A 26,454-nucleotide genomic window follows, 5' to 3' on the forward strand; every position below is an offset into this window, starting at 1 on the left:
AATGTGATTTGTAGGTAAGATAAAATATAAGTGAAACATACATAATATATACTGAGGTGTACTACAAATGAACTTATGTTTCTTTTGGTATCAATAAGTCTGGAAACCGCCACTGCTGCCCGTGATTCAGTCCCCTGAATCCTGCTCCAGGTTTTCTGGGACCTAGTCTGTGCTGGTGTGCCCTGTGCTAGATAGTGCTCATCTCTCAGCCTGGTGCAGTAGACCTTTCCTGTCGACCTTCCTGGTTTTCTTGGTTTGGAAATTTGTTTCACTCTCTTTTTGTGGGTTCTGCTCTAAATAAAAGTTTTAAAACTGGTTTTATTTATATGAAAGTGAATAGTCAGCAGACCATTTATCATTTTCATATTTACTTAGGAACTGAAGTTACTACTCCATCGTTCCACACTGCTGTACTCACAAGGCAAAATGTATGGATATGTGGATACCTTGCTTACCATGTTAGCAATGCTTTTAAAAGTAAGTAATTAAAACCAATGGATGGAAGGTACAGGGAAGCAGATTTTGACTCAGTAGAATGAATGAATTAAAAAGTACTTAGCTAAGCACTTACCCTGCCAGGCTAGGGATACAAGTTGTCAAAAGATAGCCCTTACACTCAAGGAGCTTATGCTTTAGTGTGGGAAGACAACACCATGTAGGGGAATGGTGACTAAGGGGAGGTTTCGTCTAAGAAGTCACAGAGATGGTGATTGGAATAAGGCAGTCAAGGAGCATTTGTTAAGTGCCTACTATGTGGAAGGTACTGTGCAAAGCACTGGAAATATAAAAAATGGTAAAGGGTAGTCCTTGTTCTCAAAGAGTTCACAGTTTAATGGAGGAGACAACATGAAGTATGTACAAACAAGCTATATACAGGATAAATTGAAGAAGACGGGAAAGACACTAGAATTAAAAGGGCTAAGGAAAGGCTTCTCATAAAAGGTGAGATTTTAGCTGGGACTTGCAGGAAGCCAGGAAGCAGAGATGAAAAGGGAGAGAATTCCAGGCATGAGGAATAGCCGGGGAAAATGCACAGAGTCTTGTTCAAGGAACAACAAGGAGGCCATTGTCACTGGATTGATACCTGCGGGCGAGTAAGGTGTAAGAAGATTGGAAAGGTAGATGGGGGTCAGGTTATGAAAGGCTTTGAATGCCAAAGAGAGGATTTTATCTTTGATCCTAGAGGTGATAGGAGTTCATTGAATAGAGCTGTGTGTTTTGACAGCTGAGTGGAGAATGGATGGAATTGGGGAGGAAATTGAGCCAGGGGGAGCTAGCATAAAGATACTGTAGTAGTTCTAGTGTGAGTCTATAAGGAACTGCTCTGGGGGGTAGTAGTGTTGGAGGGAAAAAAGAAACATAAGCCACAGATGTTGTGAGAATAGAGTTGACAGCCCTTGGCAACAGATTGGATATGGTAGGGTGAGAGAGGGTCAAGATCTAAGGATGACTTCCAGGTTAGGAACCTGCGTAACTGGGAGGAAGGGAGGGGGTCATCTTTGACATGAATAGGGAAGCTTGAAAGGGGGGAGGATTTGAGGGAAAAGATAATGAGTTCAGTTTTGAACATGTTAAGTTTAATATGTCTACAATACATCCAATTTGAGATATCTAATAGGCAAGTGGACATATGAGTTTGGAGGTTAGGGCTAGATATGAGAATCATTGGCATAGACATACAATTCCATGGGAACTGATGAGATTACCAAGTGAAATAGTATGGAAGGAGAAGAGAAAAAGGGCCAGGATAAAGCTTTGGGAGACACTCACATTTAGCAAGCATGACCTGTATGAGGATACAGAGAAAGAACAGTCAGACAGGAGGAGGATGGGAATAGAATAGGGTCATGGATACCTAGAGAGAGCAGAGAGTATCCAAGGAAAAGATGGTGATTTGAAAGTGTTAGAGACTTCAGGTAGGTCAAGGAGGATGAGTTTTGAGACAGGGCCAGTAGATTTGGCAATTAAGAGATAATTGGTCAATTTGGAGAGAATAGTTTTGGTTGAATGATGATGTTGAAAAACCAGACTTAAGAGAGTAAGAGGAAAGGAAGTGGAGGCACGTATTGTAGAGTCTTTCTACAAAAGGGAGAGATATAGGTGGTAGCTTATGGGGATGGGTGGATCAAATGGGAGATTTTGAAATAAGTGAGAGAGTAGGAATGATAGAGGCAGCAGTCTGCTAGAGAAGACATTCCATTTCCAGGAATGGTAGTGTTAATTTAATTCCTATTTTTTAGGGCAAGAGATAGAGTGTGGCAGGACAGGAAGATGACTGGAATACAGTGTATTGGGTCTGGGACTGGTTAGATATGGTGGACTGTTACCAGTAAGGAGAGCATGGCCCCGTTGCAGGAGGAGGCTAAGTTCAGGTGGAAGGTAGGGCCATGACAATGGTAATGAAAGAACTTCTTACTAATTAGATCTGTTTCAAAATAGAATGAATGCCTTGTAAGGTAGAGTTTGTTCACTAGAGGAATCGCAGGATTTAGAATTGACAGACATTTTTGTGGTGTAAACCAACCCCTTCATTTTGTAAATGAGGAAACTGAGGCACAGAAAAGGCCACATGGGTGCTGAGATCCAGAATTCAAACCTTGGTCTTTGGTCTCTAAATCCAGCATTGTTTCTACTGTACTACACTGCCCTTCATGTTCAAGCAGACAGATGGGATAATTGTTAGGAATGCTGTCAAGCTGTATCAGCCAGGGCTTGGGACTAGATGGGCTCTAAGGTCACTTCTGTGGTTAGTGGCTGTTTTGCTTAATTTAATTTGTACCTTAGATTCATGAGAGATCCTGAATTTAAATGAAATGTGGTTTTTGCTTATTTTGTGGTTTTGGCTTGCACACAAACACAGATATAGCCAAAAATTAATGGAAAAATAAAGTGAATGGAAAGAAATGAATTTTGGCAGTCAGTACATAACTCAAAGTTCCCACAAAAATGGACTTTGGAATTTTTGTTTTGGATAAGTTAAAGCACAGTAAATAAATCTGTCTACATTATCAGATTCAGTACAGTTAAATTTTTGTTAATATTTAGAAAAATCAGAATGGTGTTACAGTCGTAACCCCACAGATGATTATGATACCATAAATTATTGGCCCCACAAAACTTTACTGACCCACCTTCCTTCCTGCCTTTGGAGCCTGAACCATATAAAATAATTTAATATTCTTTTCTACCTACTCGGATCACAATCTTGATTGTGTTGGGATTATTCATAGAAGTAAGAAGCTCTTTATTTGTTTCTGAGTGGTAAAACCTAGAAGCTGCAGTTTTGACATTGGCTTATTTTTAAAATATAAAACTCCTTTTCCTGTGTATAGATTGATTAAGCTTTGATGTGATGAAAAACCTCAAAATGTCTTTAATTTTAGGTAGCAATGAATAGAGCCCAGGTGTGTTTGATATCTAGTTCCAAGTCAGGGGAAAGACATCTATACCTGATTAAGGTATCAAGAGACAAGATATCAGACAACAATGACCAAGAGACAGCAAACTGTGATGCAAAAGGTAATTTCATTTGTTTAAAAAAATTGTGTTCATATAACTTTTCTAAAATAAATTTTCACAGGTAAGGAATCTGGCATGAGTCTGCATAATTATTATAATAAAATAATTCTTTTTTTTTTATTTTGATGAGAAGTACCATAAAATCAGTTGGAGTCATGTGTAGATTATTATGGGGAAGCCTCTCCCTTGTATACAAATACATCTGTTTGCTTATATTTTTCTGTTATGCATATATTCCCTGATGGAATGTAAGATGCTTGAGGGCAGAGACTAGTTGGTTTTTGTCTTTGTATTCCTAGAGCCTAGCACAGTCTTTGGCACATAGTAGACACTTAATAAGATGGTTATTGATTGATCTGAGGCTTTGATACATTTAGGTTTGCCTTGAAGCATAATTTTTTCTGTTTAATTCTTTTTATTTCTTAGAAACAGTATCCTAAACTGATTTACATGCCTGTCATTTCAGCCATATTTGCTGTACTCACAAGTGTCCTGACAAAAGATGACTGGTGGAATCTGCTGTTGAAGGCCATCTATTCCCTGTGTGACCTGTCCCGATTTCAGGAGGCCGAGCTCCTGGTGGATTCTTCACTGGAATATTACTCATTTTACGATGATAGGCAGAAACGCAAAGAGCTTGAATACTTTGGTCTTTCAGCTGCAATTCTCGACAAAAACTTTAGAAAAGCATACAACTACATCAGGTGAGACTCCACTGCAGTGATGGCGGTCTTCTGGGCCTTTTGTCATAGAAAGAGTGTTGTGTTCATTAGCTTTTGAGTTTGTCTCTCTTTGTTGTTCAAAGTCGCTTACTTCTTTTGCTCCTGCTTATCAGTGCTCGTGGGCAGCTAGTGGCGCCGTGGATAGAGCATTAGGCCTGGAATCTGGAAGACGTGAGTTCAGATCCAGCCTCTGGCACGTACTAGCTGTATGACTCTAGGCAAGTCACTTAACCTCTTTCAGCCTCAGTTTCCTTATCTGTAAAAGGGGGATAATCATAGTACCTATCTTGAATGGTGGTTGTGAAGATCAAATAAGGTAATGTTTATAAAAAGTGCTTAGACCAGTGCCTAGCACATAGTAAACACTGATATAAATGTTAGCTTTTGTCATTATCATCATCATCATCTGCTATCACCATCATCACTTACCTACCAGGATTGTTGTGAGAATCAAATGAGATAATAGTTGTAAAGCCCTTAGTACAGTGCCTGGTGCATAGTATGCACTGTATAAATGTTAACTGTTATTATTCTTTTACCTTCTTTTATGGATTGGCAAGGGACAAAAGGCAGCTAAACTTAAAGTAGTTTGTTTTGTTTCTTTGCATTGAGGTTCATATGTTTATTTGAAAGCTGGTCCCAAAGTTGTAGAAAAATTAATTCCTACATCATTCTCCAGGAAAGAGCTTTCACTGAATAGATTTTGTTCAGAAGAGCTTGCAGTACCCTGCTTTTCCTGATGGTGGTGTTTATAAAAGTTCACTGTTGTGAATACACTACTGACTGATTCCTTGATTGGGTAGCAGAAAGATGATTGTGTTTCTTTGAATATTGTTGCTTACCTTTCTCATTTTGCTTTAATTTTAGGATTATGCTCATGGAAAATGTGAATAAACCTCAGCTTTGGAACATCTTTAATCAAGTTACTATGCATTCTCAAGATGTACGGCACCATCGTTTTTGTCTTAGATTAATGCTCAAAAACCCAGATAATCATGCTCTGTGTGTCTTAAATGGACACAATGCATTTGTGTCTGGTAGTTTCAAACATGCGCTTGGTAAGTATATCATCACATGTAATTGTGGCTTTTCCACAGTTTATTTTACATCGAGTTTATGTTTCATGTAAGTTTTATAACATAGAATTCTTTTTTAAAGCTTCAAAAATGTCACTAGATTTAAATCCTTGGCTTTATTGGACAGTAAACTTCATGAGTGCATGGACTGTCTATTTTTTTGTATCTTCCCTAGAGCTTAGTATATATCCTACATATAGGTAGAGATAAATAAATGTTTTTTGAATTTACATTTATTTTTTAAGAATTTTTGACCTAACAAATTTAAACCAGTAATTTTTTTTGACAGACCAGTATAGAGCAAGATTTGTTTTTGTTGTGCTTTTTTATTCTAATTAATCTCAGGGTGAACTAATTAATGTAATAACAAATTGCTATAAGAAGAAATTAAAAAGGAAAAAAATTAAAGCTAAGCAGATGCTTTGAAATTTAAAGTTATTTATATACTTTCTTCTGCTTAAGGGCCATGTTTTCCATTTTCCCTCGTTTAGCAGTTTGCTGTTCTCATCCATTGTTAGTCTTTTAAAATCTCTCAGGAAAGAGTATGGATCTTTGTTTCCTATGTTTTTATTTCTTAAATTTTGTGGAAACATAAAGGAGACCACAATCTTTTTCCCCCCTCTCTGTCTCCTTCAAAAAACATTCAGGACCATATGAATTTTAAAAGTTGGAAAAATTCAGTGTTGGACTATCCCTTCCTTTGAAGTCCTCCTTTGATGCCTCATTCTGGTGTGGACATGAAACTGGGTTAGTGGAACAGAGCATAAGCTGTGGTAGGTCCTACTATGCCTAGGTCTAACCATGTCACACAGGACCCCACGTCCCCATACTCAGTGAACTCCGGTGGCTGCCTGTCACCTTCAGGATCAAATACAAAATCATCCATAGCCCTTCATAACCTAGCCCCCATCTACCTTTCCAGTCCTCTTATACCTTATCCTGCCCCCCCATACTCTTTGTTGCATTGACACTAGCCTCCTTGCTGTCCCTTGAACAAAACATTTCATCTCTTAGCACTCCAAGCATTTTCTCTGGCTGTCCCCAGTGCCTGGAATGCACCCCCTTCTCATTTCTGCTTCCTGGCTTCTTTCAAGTCCCAACTAAAATCCCACTTTTTACAGGAAGCCTTTCCCAATCCTTCTTAATTCTAGTGACTTCCCACTCTGTTGATGATTTCCTATCTATCCTGCATATAGCTTATTTGTACTTAGTTGCTTTCATGTTATATTCCCTATTTGATTGTGAGCGTCTTGAGGTCAGGGCTTATCTTTTGCCTTTTTTTTATATCACCATTGCTTAGCACAGTGCCTGGCACCTAGTAGGTGCTTAATAAATGGCTTTTGACTGACTGCTGGAAAGTCTTGAGTACAGTCTTAGCAGTAGACATTGATTCTGTGGACCAGCTACTAGCTAACCAAGTCCTAGAAGCTTATTACCAGAAGGTTTGCTAACAGGTAATGATTTTTTATCCATAGCAACCCATGGGAGATTCTCATTCCTAATAAACTGTATTTATTAAATTCCAGACTTCCTCCCCTTTCACCCCCCCCAAGAAAAAAATATTACCTAAACTACCCTTGTATCATATGGAGCCAAGGGTGAGGGTTAGTCCCTCATACCCTAGAAATTGTGAGGTATTGAAATCAAGAACTTTTCAGGTTTTAAATTTTGATTTTTGTTAGAATACATATTATCTTAAAGCTTGATAAATATGGCATGTGTGACTCCTGGGACTGCAAAAAAAATTTTTTAGTAAACTTTTTTTCCACTAGAGTCTGATGTCCCATCATCATGTGGAGCTTCTCAATGGTTATGCTAATGGAGCATAAGATCTTGCATGTTTTATTAGCTTGGAATGGCTTTGAGCAAAGGCCCTAGTGATGGATTTTGGGTCTTATGCAGAGGTCAGCACAGCTAAATTTAGAGACGCTTAAAGGTAACGAATTTTTTAATCATAACAGCTCAGAAGGGCCATCTACTAAGTTGTAGAGAGCTTTTGATTTGTGTTGGTGGAGGGAATGCTCACACTGATGAAATTCCAAATCCTTCAAGGTATTGAAATAATGAGCTTTCCCCCTCACAGATATCATGGTACTTTGTACATTTTGGAAAAAAAAATAATGCATGTAATGTAAGATAATTCATTTTGCTTTCATGTTCCATACTTATTACATAGCAATAGAACTTGTATTTTTCCTTCAAATATAACTGATACTACCTGCTTTAATATTTACATGTATATCTATTTATTTATACATGTATTTTTAATTGTTGTTCGGTCGTTTTTTAGTCGTGCTTGACTCTTTGTGACTCTGTTTGGGGTTTTCCTGGCAAAGAAAGGTGTGGTTTGCTATTTCTTCTCCAACTTATTTTACAGATGAGGAAAGTAAGGCAAACAGAATTAAGTGACTTGCCCAGCTAGGAAGTGTCTGAGGCTAGATTTGAACTCAGGTCTTTCGGACTCTAGGCCCTGCACTCTATCCACTACACCAGCTGCCTGCTCTCTGTGTGTGTGTATGTGTGTGTGTGTGTGTGTGTGTGTGTGTGTGTGTGTGTGTACACTTCATATATCTGTAAGTACAAATGCCTCTTAAAATAAAATAAACCTAGGAGAGAAAAGCTTAATATTAAATCAGATCAGTAAATTGTAATCCACAAATGAGATTGTGTAATTTTTTACGTAGACTTTGAAAACTTTAAAAGTACACTGTAATGCAGATAAGATTTTATTATTATAATAGTTATTATAAATTTTATAGTATATATTTATAGTATTACATATTTTAACTGTTATCTTACATTGTTATATAATTTGAGAGATTTCTAGTTGACGTGGTCCTATGATAGTTCATTTATAAAGTTGGTAAATAGTGCCTCCCAATTCTAATTTGTAATTCTGGTGAGTCAACATCACTCTACTCTAGACCAGGGCTTCTTGAGCTTTTTTTACTCATTGACCCTATCAGCACTTTTTTTTTAAATAAAAAATTTTATTAATTTATTTTGATTTATCAACAATCACTTCTATATGCTTTTGAGTTGAAAATTTTTCTCCCCCTTCCTCCCTCCCACCCCTCTCCAAGACAGCACACAATCTGATATAGGCTTTACATTTACATACCCATTAAACATATTTTCACATTAGTGAAGTTGTAAGTAAAAATTAAAACCAGTAGGAGGAACCATCAGAAAGATGAAACAAAACTCAACAGAAGGTAAAAATAAGTGATAGCGATTTGACTTCCATAGTTCTTTCTTTGGATGTGGACAGCATTTTCCATCCTGAGGCCTCTGGAGATGTCTTAGATCCTTGTAATGGTGAGAAGGGTTCAGTTTAACAATATTAGTCGTCGCATAATGTGGCTGTTATTGTGTACAAAGTTCTCTTGGTTCTGCTCACTTCACTCAGCATCAGACCATACAAGTCTTTCCAGGTTTTTCTGAAGTCAGTCTCTTCATCATTTCTTATAGCACAATAGTATTCCATCACATTCATATACCACAACTTACTCAGCCATTCCCCAGTTGATGGGTATCCTCTCAATTTCCAATTCTTTGCCACCACAAAAAGAGTTGCTGTGAATATTTTTGTACATGTGGGTTGCAACCCCAGATGACCCACAGTTTAAGAAGTGTTGTTCTTAACAGCCGCATTATGTGATGACTAACGTTGACAAACTTCTCAGCAGTTCAAGGATCTAAGACATCTTCAAAGGTCTATTGATGGAAAATGCTATCCACATCCAAAGAAAGAATTATGGAGTTTAAATGCAGATCAAAGCATACTATTTTCTATTTTTTTCTTTCTTTTTGTTTTGTTTTCTCTTTCTTTTGGTTCTTCCTGTTGGTTCTAATTCTTCCGTACAACATCTCTAATATGAAAATATGTTTAATAGGAATGTGTATGTATAGCGTATGTCAGATTGCGGGCCATCTTGAGAAGGGTGGTGGGGGAGAGAGGGTGAGAAAAATGTAAAACTCTCAAAAGCTTATAGAAGTGATTGTTGGTAAAAATAAATTAGTAAAAAAAATTTTAAAAAAAGAAGTGCTGTTCTAGACAAATGTATGCAGATGATTCCTTTGTATTGATGCTTTTTCTTTCCATTGTGTTAAAATCGCTTAACTCAGAATGTGTAGGCTTTTGTTTAACAAAATGTGTTTAAAATACAGTTGTGCCTCAGTTGAGCAAATATGAATTTATAGAACATGAATTAGAAGTTTTTCACTTTACAAAAGAATTTACTATGTGAACTTAGATTTAGAATTCATAGTCGTTTTATCTGTATGCATTTTTAGGATTATCTGTGAGTAAAGTGAACTCTGCTAAAGTATTGGGTTGGGTTTTTTATTTTTGTAAAATATTAATCTACAAGTAAAAGTTAGCATTAAAATGGAACTAAAATGTTGAATTCATATCTAAGAGAGAAAATATTTTCAATTCATATAAATCATGGATAAAGTACATTGATGATTCTGATTCTGATTTGTAGACATACAAATGGTCCATTGTTTTGGAAAATCAAAGTAATTTTCATTCTGCTCTGCTTTGAAAATGTGTAGATAACATGGCAGTATGGTGAATTATCATAAAAAATAAAGCTAATTAATTGTTCTTAAGCCTTTGCAGTGTGGCTTGCAACCTCATCGCTCAACTGAAATGCTTTCTTCAAGATTACAAACAATCTTAATGGCTAAATCCAATGACTTTTTTCATAATTATCATTTCTCTTTATGCTTTTTGATAGTGGCAATCATTCCATCTTTCTGGATATTTTTCTTCCTTGACTTCTGTGACTCTGCTTCTTGATTTTTTAAAAACTTTATTTATTTTTAGTTTTTAACATTCACTTCCATAAGCTTTTGAGTTTTCAATTTTCCCTCCCCTCCCCAAGATGGCATTCAGTCTGATATAGGATCTACATATACATTTGTATTAAACATATCTGCTTCTTGATTTTCTTCTACCTCTAGAAAATGTTCCTTCTCAATCTCATTTGTTGGATCATCATGATGATCACATTCAATTAAGTGTAGGCTGTGGTTTCTCTACGATATTTCTCTCAGTAACCTCATCAACTCTCTCATGGGTTGAGCTGTTTTTCTATACAGATGACTATATCCATCATGAACTCCAATTTTTCCTGCCAACTGCCTTCTTGATATCTCCACTTGGGTATCTCATTGACAGCTCAAACACAACATGACTTAGACAGAACACATCTCCTCCCACACCCAGGTTTTAATGTCTCTTGAAGACATCTGTCTAGTCGTTCAGGTTCTGAACATATCAGTCATTCTTGACTCCTGCTTAACTCTAGATCCTGCTGTTAAATCTTGTTTATTCTATCTTAATAGTATATCTGGCCTCCATCCTCTCTCTACTTTCTTCTCACACAATAGGCAACCTAATTCAGGCTTACATCACCTGGTGGGTCCCTCCCCTTCCCCTCCTCACAATTATTAGTACCGTATACTTAAAAAAAAATCACTTTGAGTCTCCCTATCCATGTACCCAGAAGAATCCTGGAAGGTAGGAAATTTTAATCTGTTGTCTCTTTCCCTAGCACTAGCAAAGGCTCTGAATACATGTTTGTTGAATTGAATTTGTGAAAATGTTTTCTCGAGTTCATTTCAAATCATGCTGCCTTTTTTTTTTTTTAGGCCAGTATGTGCAGGCTTTTCGCACCCATCCAGATGAACCTCTCTATAGCCTTTGTATAGGGTTAACATTTATTCACATGGCTTCTCAGAAGTATGTATTAAGAAGGCATGCACTTATTGTGCAGGTAATTCTTTTTGATTTCTTTATATTTGTTTTTTAGACCTTAGTCAAGGCAAACAAAGTGCCTTGACTTTGATCAGTAAGTTTAGTGTTCTACATTGAGTATATTTGATTTAGGCTATAAAGATAACAAAGACTAAGGAAATCTTGAATTATTATTTACTCTAAGGCTGTAACCACTTCTGAGCCTTTTCAGATTATTGGATAATGTTAAGATTACACTTTTTGTCAACTCTGCTATCCATACTCATCTACCTGTTTTTTCTTTTTATTTCACTGAAAGTCTGAAAACAATTATCCTTAACATTTTTAAAATAGAAAAACCTGGGATGAGCATTAAAAAGCAGGCTATGTTTAACCTGCTTTCCAAGTGTTTTGAAGCCAAAATTCAAATGTGTCTTATGCTATTTTCATAGTTAAAAAGTGAGGTGTGGATTTTTTTAAAGCTACTGTGATATAAATACAGGTGTTTCATCTTTGTAATTTTTATGAATTACTTTAATTGATTATGTTTCAGTTTTTCCTGCATACATATGAGACTATCCTTTTGTTCCATGTTACGTTTTTCTTTGGAAAATAATTTGGTTTTCTATTTTTTTATATACCCTTTCTACCAATATCTCGTGCTGAAAAACTTTAAATGTCTTCTTTCCACTTTTGCTACCACTTGATATTTCATGTATCAGGCAAACTTTGTGTACCTAGCAAATACTCAGTTTCATGAGAATGATCAAGAATGTATATAACCTGGCTAGTGTGGGAAGATTATTTTTTTAAGTATTAATGTAAATTATTTTTTTCCTGTTTAGTTTTCTTTAATAAAATGACTGCATATATTGTTTAGCTTTTAAATTCTTAATACACTTTGAATTGTGTATCATTTATTTATCAAGAAAATTTCATTTTTAATAAACCTTTACCCTGGTATAGATGTAATAGCTTTTAATAATAGTGTCTAAATTCCTCTGTGGGGTCAAAAAAGAAATGTGATAATTTATATTAAGTTGAATTCATCTCTGAATATATTTCTTTTTTCTCTGGCTATTGTTTTCATATTTACCTCAGTTGTCTTGTAATTTTAATTTAAATTAAATTCTGAAATGAGAGAAAGTATGGTATATTGGAAAGATGATTTGAAGTCAGAAGACCTGAGTTTGCGTTCTAAATCTGACATTTACAGTGTGATCTTGCTGGGCCTCATTATGTTCTTATATAAAATGGGAATAATAATACTTGTACCACTCTTTATCTCACAAAGTTGTGTTGAGAAAAGCACTTTGTAAACCATAAACGTGCTATAAGCTGTTATTATTTAAAACATTTCTCCCACATCATTTTCTGTTATTAATTTTTCTGTTATTCGTGTAATATGTTCCATGTTTCCAAAGAGTATGTAGTCCAGATTGCTGTATACATATGGTTTCCTTTTATTGTATACATAAAGTGTAACTAACCTCCATTCCATCACACATAAATAATACCTCTTTAACAGGAACTTACATGAATCCTGGAGTATTCATTGATATTGATATTTTGAGGGAAATCTTTAACAATTATTACATTTACATTTGGAAGTATAATGAATCACACTTCACATTCGGATTTTCCAGTTATTATTGTTTTGTGCTAAGAAGTTTTTTTAAATTATTCATTTATACTGAATAGTTGCTTCTTTAATATTTTTCGCTTTATGTAAAGAGTAAATATGGAGGGTGAACTAAAAAAAGAATGCATTTGGAAAAGAAGTAAATGGTTTTGTTGTATACAGTATTGAGAAAATGGGTTAGTGCATTCTCCCAAAGAATCTGCTTTTCTAGGAAAATTACTCTGAAAGGCTTTTCATGGGAAATATGAGAAGGGGTTCGGGTCCTTAGACTTAATTTACTAAATGGGAACTATTGCCACCAGAAAGTTGCTTGTGCTCTAATGAGTTTTCTTCTAAGGGTAAACCTTTCCTGTTTTGTCAATATACATTCTTCCTAAGTTACTAGGCATGTATCACAATTAAAAGGGTTTGCCTCAATCTCAGCATTCAACGAGCTAATTCAAAGCCATAGACAATACGTTCATGGAGGTTGGAGGCTTGATTGTGGTATTTGACTCTTAATTTCATGATTTCATTGCAAACAGCCAAATCTTATCAATTAAAATAATTTTGGAGTGCCCTTGACTTTTTTAAAAAAGTATTAAATGTTTCTTTTCTTTTGCAGGGATTTTCCTTTCTTAACCGGTACCTAAGTCTCCGTGGACCTTGCCAGGAATCATTTTATAACCTAGGCCGGGGCCTTCACCAGCTAGGGCTGATGCATATTGCAATCCATTATTACCAGAAGGCCCTTGAGCTCCCTCCACTTGTACTAGAGGTGCTATATATTTTCATTTCAAAACTGAATAACCAGTTCCCTCTTTTTTTTTTAAGATGAATTTAGTCAGCCAAATTTTATGGCACACTCAGTACAACAGATTATAACTTATATGTTTGAAATAGTTCTCTAGGTCAGGACTTCTTAAACTCTTTCCATTTGTTGGTGTTGCAAGGCCTGAGGGCATGCGTGGTGCTTGCACATGCTTTGTGTTCATGACCAAGGGTACAGTGAAGTCGTGAGATGCAACATGAGCACTGCCAGAAACACGTTTGATTTTTAATTAATTTTTGGTTGTTGCACATTCAGAAACTTTTACTGTTGCCAAATTTTTCATGACTCCATGTCACAACACACAGTTTTAGAAGTGCTGCCTAGGTTAGATAGGTCTGTTGAGAAAAAAGTTTAAATGTATAGGTCTTAGAAATCTAGTGTTCTGGGAGGTACAGGAACATACAGATTTTGAACTTATGATGTGGTAATATAGTAGCCACAGGAGTAGTGGGTGGACATCCAGCCTAATTGCATATGGAGTCATTATTCATTTTGAAGAGAAAACATAGCTTTCCTTCCTTTTTTGCAAATATGAGAAGTCTGAAAAATTTAGAATTTTATTTCTTATACTTGCAAACCAGCTCTTACTTTGAAGATAAAATATTAACAGGAAAATGTTGCTTCTTGGTAATACATTTTTGAGCCCCATAGAGAACCTTATAGGTATTTTCTACTTTAGCTCAGTGCATGTATTATATTAGGTGAATTCAAAACATAAACAGGAATTCTGTCCTGTTGAATTCAGTTGCTGAGTTACTTATTTGGAAAGTAGTTTTTCACACATTGAAAAGATCTTAAGAGAGAAGAGTTAAGATCTTTAACTGTTTAGGGGTGAACTGGGTTAAGTCTTCCACTTAGAAACATCTTTGATTCTTTACTGCAAAGATTTTATATTCAGTAGACAGACTTATTTTTAGATGAACTTGGAAGCAACAAATCCTTTGCCAGTCATTGTGGTAGACAATGGTAGACAAAAGATTCAAAACTTATTAACAGATACTACCCTGAAATCAGAGAGCTTTGACCACTTCATTTTACATTTTACAACTTCAAATCCCCAAGAAGTGAAGTATCTTGCCCGGTATCTGTCACATCCTAGGCGGGGGCGAAGCTGTGATTTGGAAGCCACACGTGGTCCAATTCAGTGCTCTTTCCAGTTACACAACACAGTCCTTGTAAAGAGTCAACAAAATACCAGGATTCCCATTTATTAGACAAAAACAGTCTTTTTTATATGTGTAACTTTACTGAAATACAATAAATTTTTTTTGAGAGAGAAGCTTGGGGGGCTAATCTTGTAAGTTTTCCCCAGGGTAGAAATACTTGGTGCTTGTGTCCTAAGAAATGGACAGCCAGATGTAAGTAGCAGTTTCTGGTAAAGAGTTACCTTATTTATAGTTCCTAATATTAAGACTATGGAATGTCTTTTGTAAACATTTGATAAAATTATAAAGGGGAAAACATTGATTTTATATCCCTAGGAAATTAAGACTCCATTGTGTGGGATTAGAGACAGAGTGATCTTTGGTTAGAGTAGGCATTTTACTAAAATAGAGTACATCAAGATCCTGACTATTCTTGGACCTTTGCAGATGGGCTGCAGTGATACTCAAAATTCACAAGTATGTAGTGTATCCTGCAGGTCCTTAATATAAGTGTGTGATATCTGTATAAGGTCCTAGAGGCCTTAGGTGGTTTGAATACTATTAAAAATTCTCTTTGATGATGTGAACATTTAAAGTTTAGGGGAAATGGTCTTTTTTGCTTTACTGATACAAACTTTCAAATTGCTTTATAAATTTTTTTATTGATGCCTGAATTTTACTAGCTAATTTAAAAAAGTTACTTTCTAAAACTGCATGTTGTTCTCCCATGTGGCAGTACCAAATATAATGGGTTTTTCATGTTTCTTCCCTTTTTTGTCCCAGGGTATTGAAAGTGACCAGTTAGATTTGCGAAGAGATATTGCATACAACTTGTCGCTGATTTATCAAAGCAGTGGGAATATGGGAATGGCTCGAAAGCTGTTGTATACCTATGGAACGATATAAGTTATCTTGGCAAGAAATGAAGCTTTTATGCAACTGCTGTGAACTATAATTTTGCTTTATGACTCAGGACAGGTGTTTTGGTCACCCTTAAGGAAATTATTACTTTGGCATTATTTAACATTAGGAAGTGTTCTTTTTATTATAAATAAGTACAAGTGTATATATGTTTTAAAATGTCTGATAATGTTGTTTGGAATGTAACTTTCTGTGTTCCCCGTGGATTTCTGTACACATCCTAGATTTTTAAACTTTTTCAGAACAGACTTTACCCATCCTTTAATAAACCATGACAGAGCATTTGTCAGCCTCTTCCGAACCTGTTCTGGGCAAGTATTAGATATTGAACCAATACTTTATATTCAAGTCTGCTATTTTTTCTTTGTTCCTTGTTAACTTCTGAGGTGCTATTCAAAGACTTAATGTTTCTAAACATATTCTCTCAATGAAGGACTTGAGAAACCATGAAAGTATTTTTAAACACATGTCTCTATTATACAGCATTATATATTGTGATTGTTGTCCAGGCAACTATTTCTTGGTACTGTCTGTTTCAACTTTTTTTCTTTGACTCTTGGAGAAGCCAGATTTTCACACATGTTCAGTAAATCAATATTCCCTGGCTAAGGAACGACTATGTCCATGAGACAAAAACAGCCAGCTGCTCTAGTCCCTTAGTGCAAAATTAATCCAATAGGTTGTTTTGTTTCCTCAGTTTTATTGAATTTTTCACATTTATGCTGCCATTGATGTGTCTATTATCAAGATAGTGATTATTTCTGTGAGATAGATACCACTCTCTCAAAGACTGAGCCAGTCCAAAAAATCTTGTACTGGAGAAAGGGGGAATCCCAGCTTCTAAGCTTGTTGTGGCTTTGAGGAAGAACAATAAGGTGCTATTTCAAGGTCACTGATGATTGGGGAAGCTGGTAAACTGGTTAAGGTTAGAGACGTTGGAATATTTCATAGATGATACAAAAGATGAAATAAAAGACAAAAAACTGATATAACTTGTGATCATAAATATTACTTCCTGGGAAATCTTACTAATGCTTTACTGATATGCACTTAACTTTTCTAGTTTAGAAGTAGGACTTTTGTTTACTGAAAAAATGTATCATATTTTGGGAAAAAATGTGTCAATTGAATTTAATAAAATTATTTTTTGTAAAAAAAATTGTAGCTCATTTTTAAGGTTTTTTTTTGGCTTAAAATCTGCTATTCAATTAGGAAAGTTAATTATAGTTAGTATAGTAAGAGTTAGTATCTTGTATGTAATGCTGTGTCTCCACTAAATGTTGAAAAACTCCAAAGAAACATTTGATATTTATAGCATTGATCTAAGGTTGTTATTATGTAATAATCTATTCTGTTTGCATAAAGTATGTGATGTTTTCCCTGCTCACTGATCCTTTATGTTATTTGAACCTGAAGCAGCTGTGATCTGTCACAAATGTCACACTAGTCTATCTTTTCCATCAAGAATGGAAAAGGGGAGATAGACCAACACTGGCCATTTGTTATTTTTCCCCAGACCCTTATTCTTTTAATGATCTTCTTTCCTATGTAGCTTTTACCCATTCCGTCTTTTCTCCCTTTGTTCTGTTTCTGTATTTTAGTAAAACATTTCAGGGCTCCAGAGTATAAGACCTAAGATGGGCTTTAGAGCTTTGCTTGCAAAGTTGTCTAGAGCTTTCATATATCTAAAACTGTGGTAGAGTGGAATTTAAAAAAAAAAAAAAGGAAAGTACAGTTCTTTTGAGGCTGTTGTCAGAAATATGAAGAGGGTTTGGCCACGTCACTGCCTTACCTACAACACTCTTCCATGAGAAGAAGTTCCCTGTACCGAGTCATGTAGGGCATTTATGCAAATTCAAATTTGGCTTTACAGTTCTCCAGTAAGCCAGGCAGTGATTTTGAAGTTGGAGAGTTCACCCAACATTTATTATAAATGGAACACTTTTTAATACTCTAATAATTATGATAAACACTTATAAAGTACTTGAAGGTTTGCAAAGCACTTAATAAATTATTTCATTTGGTCAGTAGTAAATGTTTATAACAAGTTCATGGAGTTATAGACCTAGAGTTGGAAGAGGTGCAGATACCCTCTAGTCCAACCCACTCATTTTACAGTTAAAGAGATCAAGGTCCAGGGGAATTGAGAGACTTGCACAAAGGCATGACTAGGTAGTAAATGTTAGAGGCAGGATTTGAACCAAGTCCTCTTGACTCCAGAGCCAGTGATTTTTTTACCGAAAATGCTGCTCTTCCATGAAATTTAACTCTAAAGATATGCTTAAGGGTCTGAGAGATACCAGTTTATCTCATGTGTATGGGTCTCATTTCCCAGACTAACAATTGGATGAAACCTCAGTTTCTGTCAACTGAAACTTCTCCCCATTAATAACTTTATAAAATTAGGATCCTTCCCATTGGAAATATTTTAGTTCTAAGGCCAGGTAAAAACCATAGCTATTGTAAATAGTGTTTTTCCTACAAGCTCAGCTCAAGTGCCTTTCTGTTGTGTCTCCTAGAAATACTATTTATGAAGGAAGCAGTGATGTATATTGGAAGACAGTCTGTATCCTGGATCTTGAGACCTGGTCCTACTCCCCGCCCTTTTCATGATACTCCTAAGGCCAATATATTTTTTCTGGATCTATGTTCTCCTAATACACTTGGTGCTGGCAGCAGGAGTATGCTGGAACCAGCTTGAGCCAGCTTGTACCAGCTCATGAAAGCTAATTGTTCAATTGTTAGTGTGAGCATTTTACAACTCAGAAATTGGCAATTGCTACAAATCAGGGTTTGATTTATTGTTTTTTGGTTGTCTACATTTAAGAAAGTGATGGAGAAAATGATGCAGATTAACCTTAAAAGTGTGTCAGTACACTTTTTTTTTCCTTCAAAGAACTGGTTTAACATTTACCAGTACAACCCTGCCTGGCATTATGAGCTCCTCAAGGGCAGAGAGTGTCTTTTACCTTTTTTTGTGTCCCCAGTGCCTCACAGTGCCTAACACATAGTCGGTATTTAATAAAGGTTGATGATACTGTTATTTTATTATTATGTAGTCTCTGTTCATTTTAAATCCCTCTTTGTCCTTTTTTAATCTTCAGTCCAATTTATTTTTGTGGTAGTCTAGAAACATATTTGATTTCATTGCTTAGTTCTTTCCTGATAAGTAAACTTATTTTCCTGTCATGTGTTTATTGTGTTAAGAGTGTCAGTAGCTCAAATATGCTGTTCACCTTTGAGTTGTTTTGTAGGAATGACTCAAATGTCTCTTTCATCGAAGTTCCATCTTTTTTCAATGATAATTAGGCTCAGCTTTTCAGGATATGTCATTTGGGGTTATATCTTGAGTTTTGCCTTTTGGAATATCCTATTCCATTCTTTTCTCTGACTTCTCGTGGCTGTGGAGTAATTTTGGGCTATTCAAATTGATATCCTTTTATACCTGAAGGCTTTTCAGTTTGCTACTTTCTTGCATTAACATTTTGGAATTTAGCTATTACATGCCTAAGAGTTTCAAACTCTGGAGATCTATAGGTTTAATCAGTACTTTATGTATTCAAAAGCTTTGGGTAGTTTTCTTGGATTATTTCTTACAGTATGCTATTTGTGTCCTCAATTTTTTTCCTTTTTTCCTGTTGTCTGGGTAATAATTCCAGAAAAAAAAAATTCACATTATCTGTGTATTCTATCTTCAAGGTGAGTTGGTTGGCTATCTAGCATTCATGTGTCCTTTCCAGGTTGTCTTTTGTTTATCTTTTGACAAATTTTCTCCCATGTATTTATTTTTTAGATCCAAATCTGTCATCTTTTTCAGAACTTCTATTGCTTTGTAAGGTTTTCCATTATGTGTTCTAAGTTATCTATTTTGTCTTTATCATCTTTGCTTTGCTATCTCTGATTTCTGACCCAACGTCCATCCCAATATCTTCTTTTAAAGATTTTATTTATCTTTTGATGCACTTTCAAGTTTCTTGGTATTATTCCATGATCTCTGGGGAATCTGCAGTCTCCTTTTTCATTGGAAGTTTCATTTTCCTCCATAGTAAAATATTTAGCAAATATGTTATGACCTTTAAACTTCTTTCTAGTCGTTTTTCCTTCTGATTTTCAGTCATTTTGTCACTTCAATCCAATAAACATTTATTAAGTGCCTACTATGTGCCAGGCACTGTGTTAAGCACTGGGGATAAAAAGATAGATCTTCCCCTCAAGGAGCTTACAGTCTAAAGGGGGAGGCAGGAAAGGAGGGTCACAGGACACCTGGGGATATCTTGTTGGGTTGGGCAGAGTTGAAACCAGGCAGGGCAGCAGATGCAAAGTGCTGTGGGCTAAGTCTAGTTTTTGTGTCCTCTACAAAAGAAGGCATTGGGAGGAGTTTGGTACTCTGCACCCCAGCCCTCCAATTAGAGAGGAGAGGAGGCTGATGTCAGTCAGGGCTTGAATTAGCAATATGGTTGTGAGTTTAGAAGTAATGGGATGGGCATCATTTTCTGCTACTGGGTAGGGCAGCAGATGCAAAATGGAGTCAGTAAACATCTATTAAGTGTCCACTCCCTGCCCTCAGGAGGCTCACAATCTAATGGGGGAGACCAGAACCAAATAAGGTACAAACAAGCTATATACACAAGATAAATAATTGGGAAAGTGAAGGCACTGGTATTAAGAGGGGTTGGGAAAGGCTTCCTGTAGAAGATGGGACTTCAGGGAAGGCAGTAGGAGAGGAAGGAGAGCATTCCGGGCAGGACGGACAGCAGGAGAAAATGTCCAGAGCTGAAAGATGGAGTGCCTTGTTCCTGGAAGAGCGAGGAGGCCAGTGTCGCTGGATCAAAGAGGACAGCAGAGGGAAGAAGGGAAAGAAGACTCGAAAGGTAGGATGGGGCTAGTATAAGAAGGACTTTGAAAGCCAGAGGATTTTGTATTTGATCTTGGAGGTGACAGAGAGCCTCTGGAGTTTATTGAGTGGGGAGGTGACAGGATGGGACCCGCACTTTAGGAAAATCACTTTGGTGGCTGAAAGGAGAATGTTTGGCGTGGGGACACTGGAAGCAGGCCAGCCCACCCCTTTCTGAAGGTAGGTTTGTTCTCTTGAACTTCTTTGCCTTGTTTTTGTATTCCAGTGTCTTCTCTCCCTCCCCTTGTGTTACTGTGGTCCATCTCCATTCTGCTGCATAAACCCCTTAGCCTGGGCATCTTCAGTTGGGGGAGTCACAGGAGCCTAATGGTGCTTTGCCCAGAACAAGCATCATGGGGGGAGAGGCCTGACCCCAAATGGGTTTCTGGTACTGTGCTTTGTGCATAGAAGCCCTTTCCCCTTTTTCTAGCTCAGTTCTTCCAGGTCTTGCACTACCCCCCACAATTCCCAATTGCAGCCCCTTTTTGTAACTGGGTAATCGGGATCCGTGTTTTTTGGCCTCCTGTGGATTGTACAGGGATTCAGACTGAGTCACTGCTCTGTGTGTGTGTGTGTGTATGTGTGTAGGGGGTTGGGGACTAAGCTGGGTCCCTCAGTAAGACACTGAAATACAAATTTGTGACATTGCTTGTGTCAGCTGTAGGGAGATTGAGTGGGACCCTGGTGTACTTCAGTTCTTTGATAATACTCTCTGAAACTTTTTATTTTGTTTCTACGTTATTTTGTAGGTTCAGTTTTCTCTGAAACTTTTCGCTTTGTTTATGCATTATTTTGTAGATTCAGTTTTAATTACCATAGCTTTGGTGCATGCTTCTGTAAAGTAAGGTGTCCTACCACAGTTTTGCTGATCACATCACCTGACTGGGGTTTCATATGCATGTTTGATTTTGTGAGGGTGTGTCTGACCTTGCTTTTATTATCTATACTTTGTATCTTCTCCAGGCCTCTTTTTTACCTCCTTAGCATCAACTGGCAGAGTTCCTTGCCTTCCCCTCCTAATCTCAGCTCCTCTCCAAATGACTTAGAGTGAATCCAACACCTACCCGCTCCTCATCACAACTCCTCTAAGTAACAGGTCCTGTGTTCTTGTGCCGTAGACTCAGCTTTGGCAGAAGCCGTATTTCTTCTTCAGATCCCTTATAGCACCCCGTGTCTTGCACATAGTAGGTGTTCTAAAAAATGGTTAACCATGCAAGCTAGGTTAAAGAAACTATTGCACAGAAATTATGAGCCTTGAGTGTATATATATATATATATTTTTAATGATTTATTTTTAGTTTTCAGTATTCACTTTTATAAGATTTTGAGTTCTAAATTTTCCCCTTCTCCCTTCCTGCCTCCCCAAGAAGGGATGCAATCTGATATAGGCTATACATGTACAATTATATTAAAAATATTTCCACATTAGTCATGTTGTAAAAGAAGAATCAGAACAAAAGGGAACAACCACAAGAAAGAAAAAAAGAGAGAAAATAGTATGCTTCAATCCGAATTAAGCCTCCATAGTTTTTTCTCTGAATGTGGATAGCATTTTCCATCACGAGTCTTTTGAAATTGTCTTAGATCATTGTATTGCTGAGAAGAACTAAGTCTATCAAAGTTGGTCATCGCACAGTGTTGCTGTTACTGTGTACGATGTTCTCCTGGTTCTGCTCACTTCGCTCAGCATCAGTTCATATAAGTCTTTCCAGGTTTTCTCTTCTGCCTGCTCATCATTTCTTATGGCACCATTACATTCATATACCACAACTTGTTCAGCTGTTCCCCAATTGATGGGCATCATCTCAATTTCCACCTCTTTGCCATCACCAAAAGAACTGCTACAAATATTTTTGTACGTGTGGGTCCTTTTACCTTTTTTTGGGATGCAGACCTAGTAATGGTATTACTGGATCAAAGGATATGCACAGTTTTATAGCCCTTTGGGCATAGTTCCAAATTGCTCTCCAGAAAGGTTGGATCAGTTCACAACTCCAATGGTGCAGTAGTGTTCCAATTTTCCCACATTTTCTCCAGCATTTATCATTTTCCTGTTTTATCATCTTAGCCAATCTGATAGGTGTGATGTGGTATCTCAGAGTTGTTTTGATTTGCATTTTTCTAATCAATAGTGAGTTAGAGCATTTTTTGATATGACTATATCAAATTTTAATTTCTTCATCTGAAAACTGCCTGTTCATATCCTTTGATCATTTATCAATTGGAGAATGACTTGTATTCTTATAAATTTGACTTACTTCTCCATGTATTTTAGAAATGAGGCCCTTATCAGAGTCACTGATTGTAAAAATTCTTTCCCAGTTTTCCCTTCTTATCTTGGTTGCATTAACTTTGTTTATACAAAATCTTTTTAATTTAATGTAATCCAAATTATCCATTTTGTATTTCATAATGTTCTCTATCTCTTGTTTAGTCATAAATTCTTCAGTTCTCCATAGATCTGACAGGTAAATTATTCTCTGCTCTCTTAATTTGCTTATAGTTATCACCCTTTTATGTCTAAATCATGTGTCTATTTTGACCTTATCTTGGTATACAGTGTAAGATGTTGTCTATGCCTAATTTCTGCCAGACTCGTTTCCAGTTTTCTCAGCAGTTTTTGTCAAATACAAATACAAAGTACTTATCCCAGAAGCTGGAATCTTTGAGTTTATCAAACAGTAATTTACTATAGTCCTTAACTACTGTTCTTGTATACCTAACCTATTCCACTGATCCACTACTCTATTTCATGGCCAGTACCAAGTAGTTTTAATGATTGCTGTTTTATAATACAGTTTTAGGTCCAATACACCTTCCCTTGCCATTAATTTGTTTTCATTAATTCCCTTGATATTCTGGACCTTTTGTTGTTCCAGATGAATTTTGTTATTATTTTTTCTATGAGCCTTGAATATTTTATAAATTACATTTATGGTTTATGAAAAGTCCAGGTTACTAAACCAGTATATTTGGGGAATTCTGTAGAGGTAGTTTGATTTGCTTTTAGCAAATCATTTGACAAAGTTTCTCCTGCTATTCTTGTGGACAAGATGAATTTTGAATTGCTTGTATTAGTTATTAATAGTTATGTCAGCTTGAAAAGAAATCTCTAGAAAAGTGCCCCAGGGATCTTATGCTTGACCTTGTGTGGTTTAATATTTTTACCAATAATTTTTTTATCAATTTTTATCAATTTGCCATCAATTTAATATTTTATTAATGACTTGGATAAAGACATAAATGGCTTGCTCTCAAATTTGCAATGACAAACAATTAGGTAGGATAGTTACGCACTGAATGATAGAATCAAGCGCCAAAGGATCTTGACAGGCATTGAGAATGTTGGGCCAAATCCAATAAGATGAAATTAATTAAGGACAAATGTCTTACATCAAACAAAAACCTCCTAAGTACAAGATGAGATAATATGGTTACATAATAGTTTGTTCAAAAAAAGATTTGGGAGTTTTAGGGGATTGCAAGTTAAATAGTCATGTACAGTGTTAGATGGCAGTCATAGCAGTTAATGTGATCTTGGGTTGCATTCAAAGAGGGTATTAGCTAGGATTACAGAGTTGGCCATACTCTGTCAGACTGTATCTGCAACATTGTATTCAGTTCTGAGTCCTGAGTTTCTTAGGAGGGGCACAGATAATCACTTGAATGTCTACAGGAGAGCAATTAGGATGGCAAAAGGCATATAGGGTCATGCCTCATAGGGACTGATTTAATGAACCAAGGGAACGGCAGTATGGAGAGAGGGCAGCCTTCAACATCTGGCCCCTGACGTATACCGTGTGGCCCCGGACAAATAACAAATAAAACATCGAATGGATGGCTAGAGCATGTAAAAATAACCTCCAGATTAAGATAAGGTTCTTCTCCTGCGATATAAAATCCTACCTGGTTCAATAATTGCCTTTGTGTGTACCTAGCTCGTAAGCCTCTTGGGGACAGGAATTGATACTTGGGCATCTTTTGTGCTTCGTAATGCCTGTCCTAGATCCTAGTGCTGGTCATTTAGTCCTCAAGTATCATTTGGTTGGTTTTTTTTTTAAATGTTATTCCAATTGGGAGTCCTCATGCAATAATTTTAACATGCAGTGGATGGCAGTAAAAGCCCACAAACTTTGACATATGTGAGCCAGCCTGTTTTCCTAGCACAGGGTATACCACAACCTTGCAAAGTTTTATAAACTCATTAGGCTTGAAGAATGTTTTTATTTAAACTGAAATTTAAAAAAATAGGCCTCTCAATATTCACCAGTCATACCCCCTATTCTGCTCAGGCATTTGTACCTGCTCCCCCTATCAGCATGCAAAGAGCAGCCTGACACACCAGGAGTATCTTACTTTTGCCTGCCTAATCTCCAGGCATAACAGAAATACCGACTGGTTCAATGAATTACATTGTAATAGTATCCCAATAAATATGTCAAATGTAAAAAAAAAAAAGCTACTGCAGCGAGATGTGCCAATAAATTATCATGCAGGGGCAGCTAGGTGGCGCAGTGGATAGAGCACCGGCACTGAAGTCAGGAGTACCTGAGTTTAAATCGGGCCTTAGACCAAACACTTGACATTGTGTGACCCTGGGCAAGTCACTTAACCCCAATTACCTAAAAAAAAACAAAAAAACCCAAAAAAAACCTCATGTGCTGAGAATTTTGCTGCTTTTTGCTCATGCAGCTTTTTGCTTAACCAGGTAAAGGTTACAACGAAATAGGATTCCTAAACTATAGTGGAACAATTCAACATAGTTGTAAATAAAGTCATGGTAGCTCATCCTCAGGTCTACTGTAGCCAACTGTTAAATGTGAATTACTTGTTTCCTTCTCTTGAGACCTGTTTGTTACCTCGTGTCTTCTTATTTTCAGTGGGCATGGACACCCAATCACCCAATAAGAGAAGTGTGAATCATCTAAGCATAGCCACAAATCAATATTTCTCTCTCTCTCTCTCTCTCTCTCGTTTCTGTTCTCCCTCTCCTACTCTCTTCTCTCTTTCTTTCTCTCATTGAAGGTAGTATTTTTTCCCTCACAACATTTATGTTCAAATACTTTATTATGCTTAGGTGGACAGATGGTCAGCTGTGATTCTGTGAGATTTGCTTTCAGAATGATTCTTCCACTTCTCTAGCTGGCTTATCAGCTAGAGATAAGAAGAAAGTATTAATTTTATCTCTTTATTTTGGGAAACAAAAATCATCTCCTTAAAGAGAGCTTGATTGGACCCCAAGCATTATAGACCAATGTATTTGTAATGAATAGTCAGAATGTCTTAAAAATTAATTTCCATTGAAAAACTAATTTTATACTTTGGTGGATCCATTATTTCATCAAGAGGGTACTTGGCTCTAAGCTGTTAAACATTTTTGTCACTACCTTCAATAAAAGAATAGATGATATGTTTACCAAATTTGTAGATTACACAAAACTAGGAGAGCTTAACACACTAAAGACAGGACCCAAAAGGATGTTGACAGGTTAGAGCACTAGACTGAATGTAATAAGATGAAATTCAATAGGGATAAACGTAAAGTCTTGCGCTTGGGAACCAAAAATCAACTCCATAAATACAAGACGGGGGAGGCATATATGGACAGATATTCTAAAAAGGATCTGGGTACATTAGTGAACTGAAAGTTCAGTGAGTCAATAGTGTGATTTAGCTGCCAAAAAGACTATTATAATCTTGGGCTGCCATATTAGGAGAGTACAGCTTCCAGGAAAAGGTGGTTGATAGCTCTTGACTGACTTTAGCTGTAATCTTGTATTCTAGGTGCCATGGTTTAAGAAGAACATTGATAAAAGCTGGAGACTCTACAAAAGAAGGCAACCAGAATGTGATGGACCTTGAGTTCACAATAAATGAGTATGAGTTGGAAGAACAGGACCTATTTGGCTCGGAGAAGAGAAGGCACAACAGGACATGATACCTGTGTTTGAGAATTTGAAGAGTCATCATATGGGAGA

At 36.5% G+C, this 26,454-nt stretch overlaps 1 protein-coding gene across 1 annotated transcript in view; it reads left to right on the plus strand.

Annotated features, from left to right (window-relative positions):
* The window catches only part of GTF3C3 (general transcription factor IIIC subunit 3), a 42,584-nt gene extending 25,615 nt beyond the window's left edge, over positions 1-16,969 (plus strand). Inside the window, exons 13-19 of the mRNA XM_020993584.2 lie at positions 376-477; positions 3,384-3,519; positions 3,986-4,223; positions 5,109-5,299; positions 10,979-11,103; positions 13,310-13,462; positions 15,445-16,969. Coding sequence (XP_020849243.1) covers positions 376-477; positions 3,384-3,519; positions 3,986-4,223; positions 5,109-5,299; positions 10,979-11,103; positions 13,310-13,462; positions 15,445-15,567 — 1,068 coding nt within the window. The 3' untranslated portion in view covers positions 15,568-16,969. The remainder of the gene's footprint in view (positions 1-375; positions 478-3,383; positions 3,520-3,985; positions 4,224-5,108; positions 5,300-10,978; positions 11,104-13,309; positions 13,463-15,444) is intronic.
* The last annotated feature ends 9,485 nt before the right edge of the window (positions 16,970-26,454 follow it).

The sequence above is a fragment of the Phascolarctos cinereus genome, unplaced genomic scaffold, assembly GCF_003287225.1.
Source record: "Phascolarctos cinereus isolate Bilbo 61053 unplaced genomic scaffold, phaCin_HiC Scaffold_726;HRSCAF=1367, whole genome shotgun sequence".
Classification (NCBI taxonomy): Eukaryota; Metazoa; Chordata; class Mammalia; order Diprotodontia; family Phascolarctidae; genus Phascolarctos; species Phascolarctos cinereus.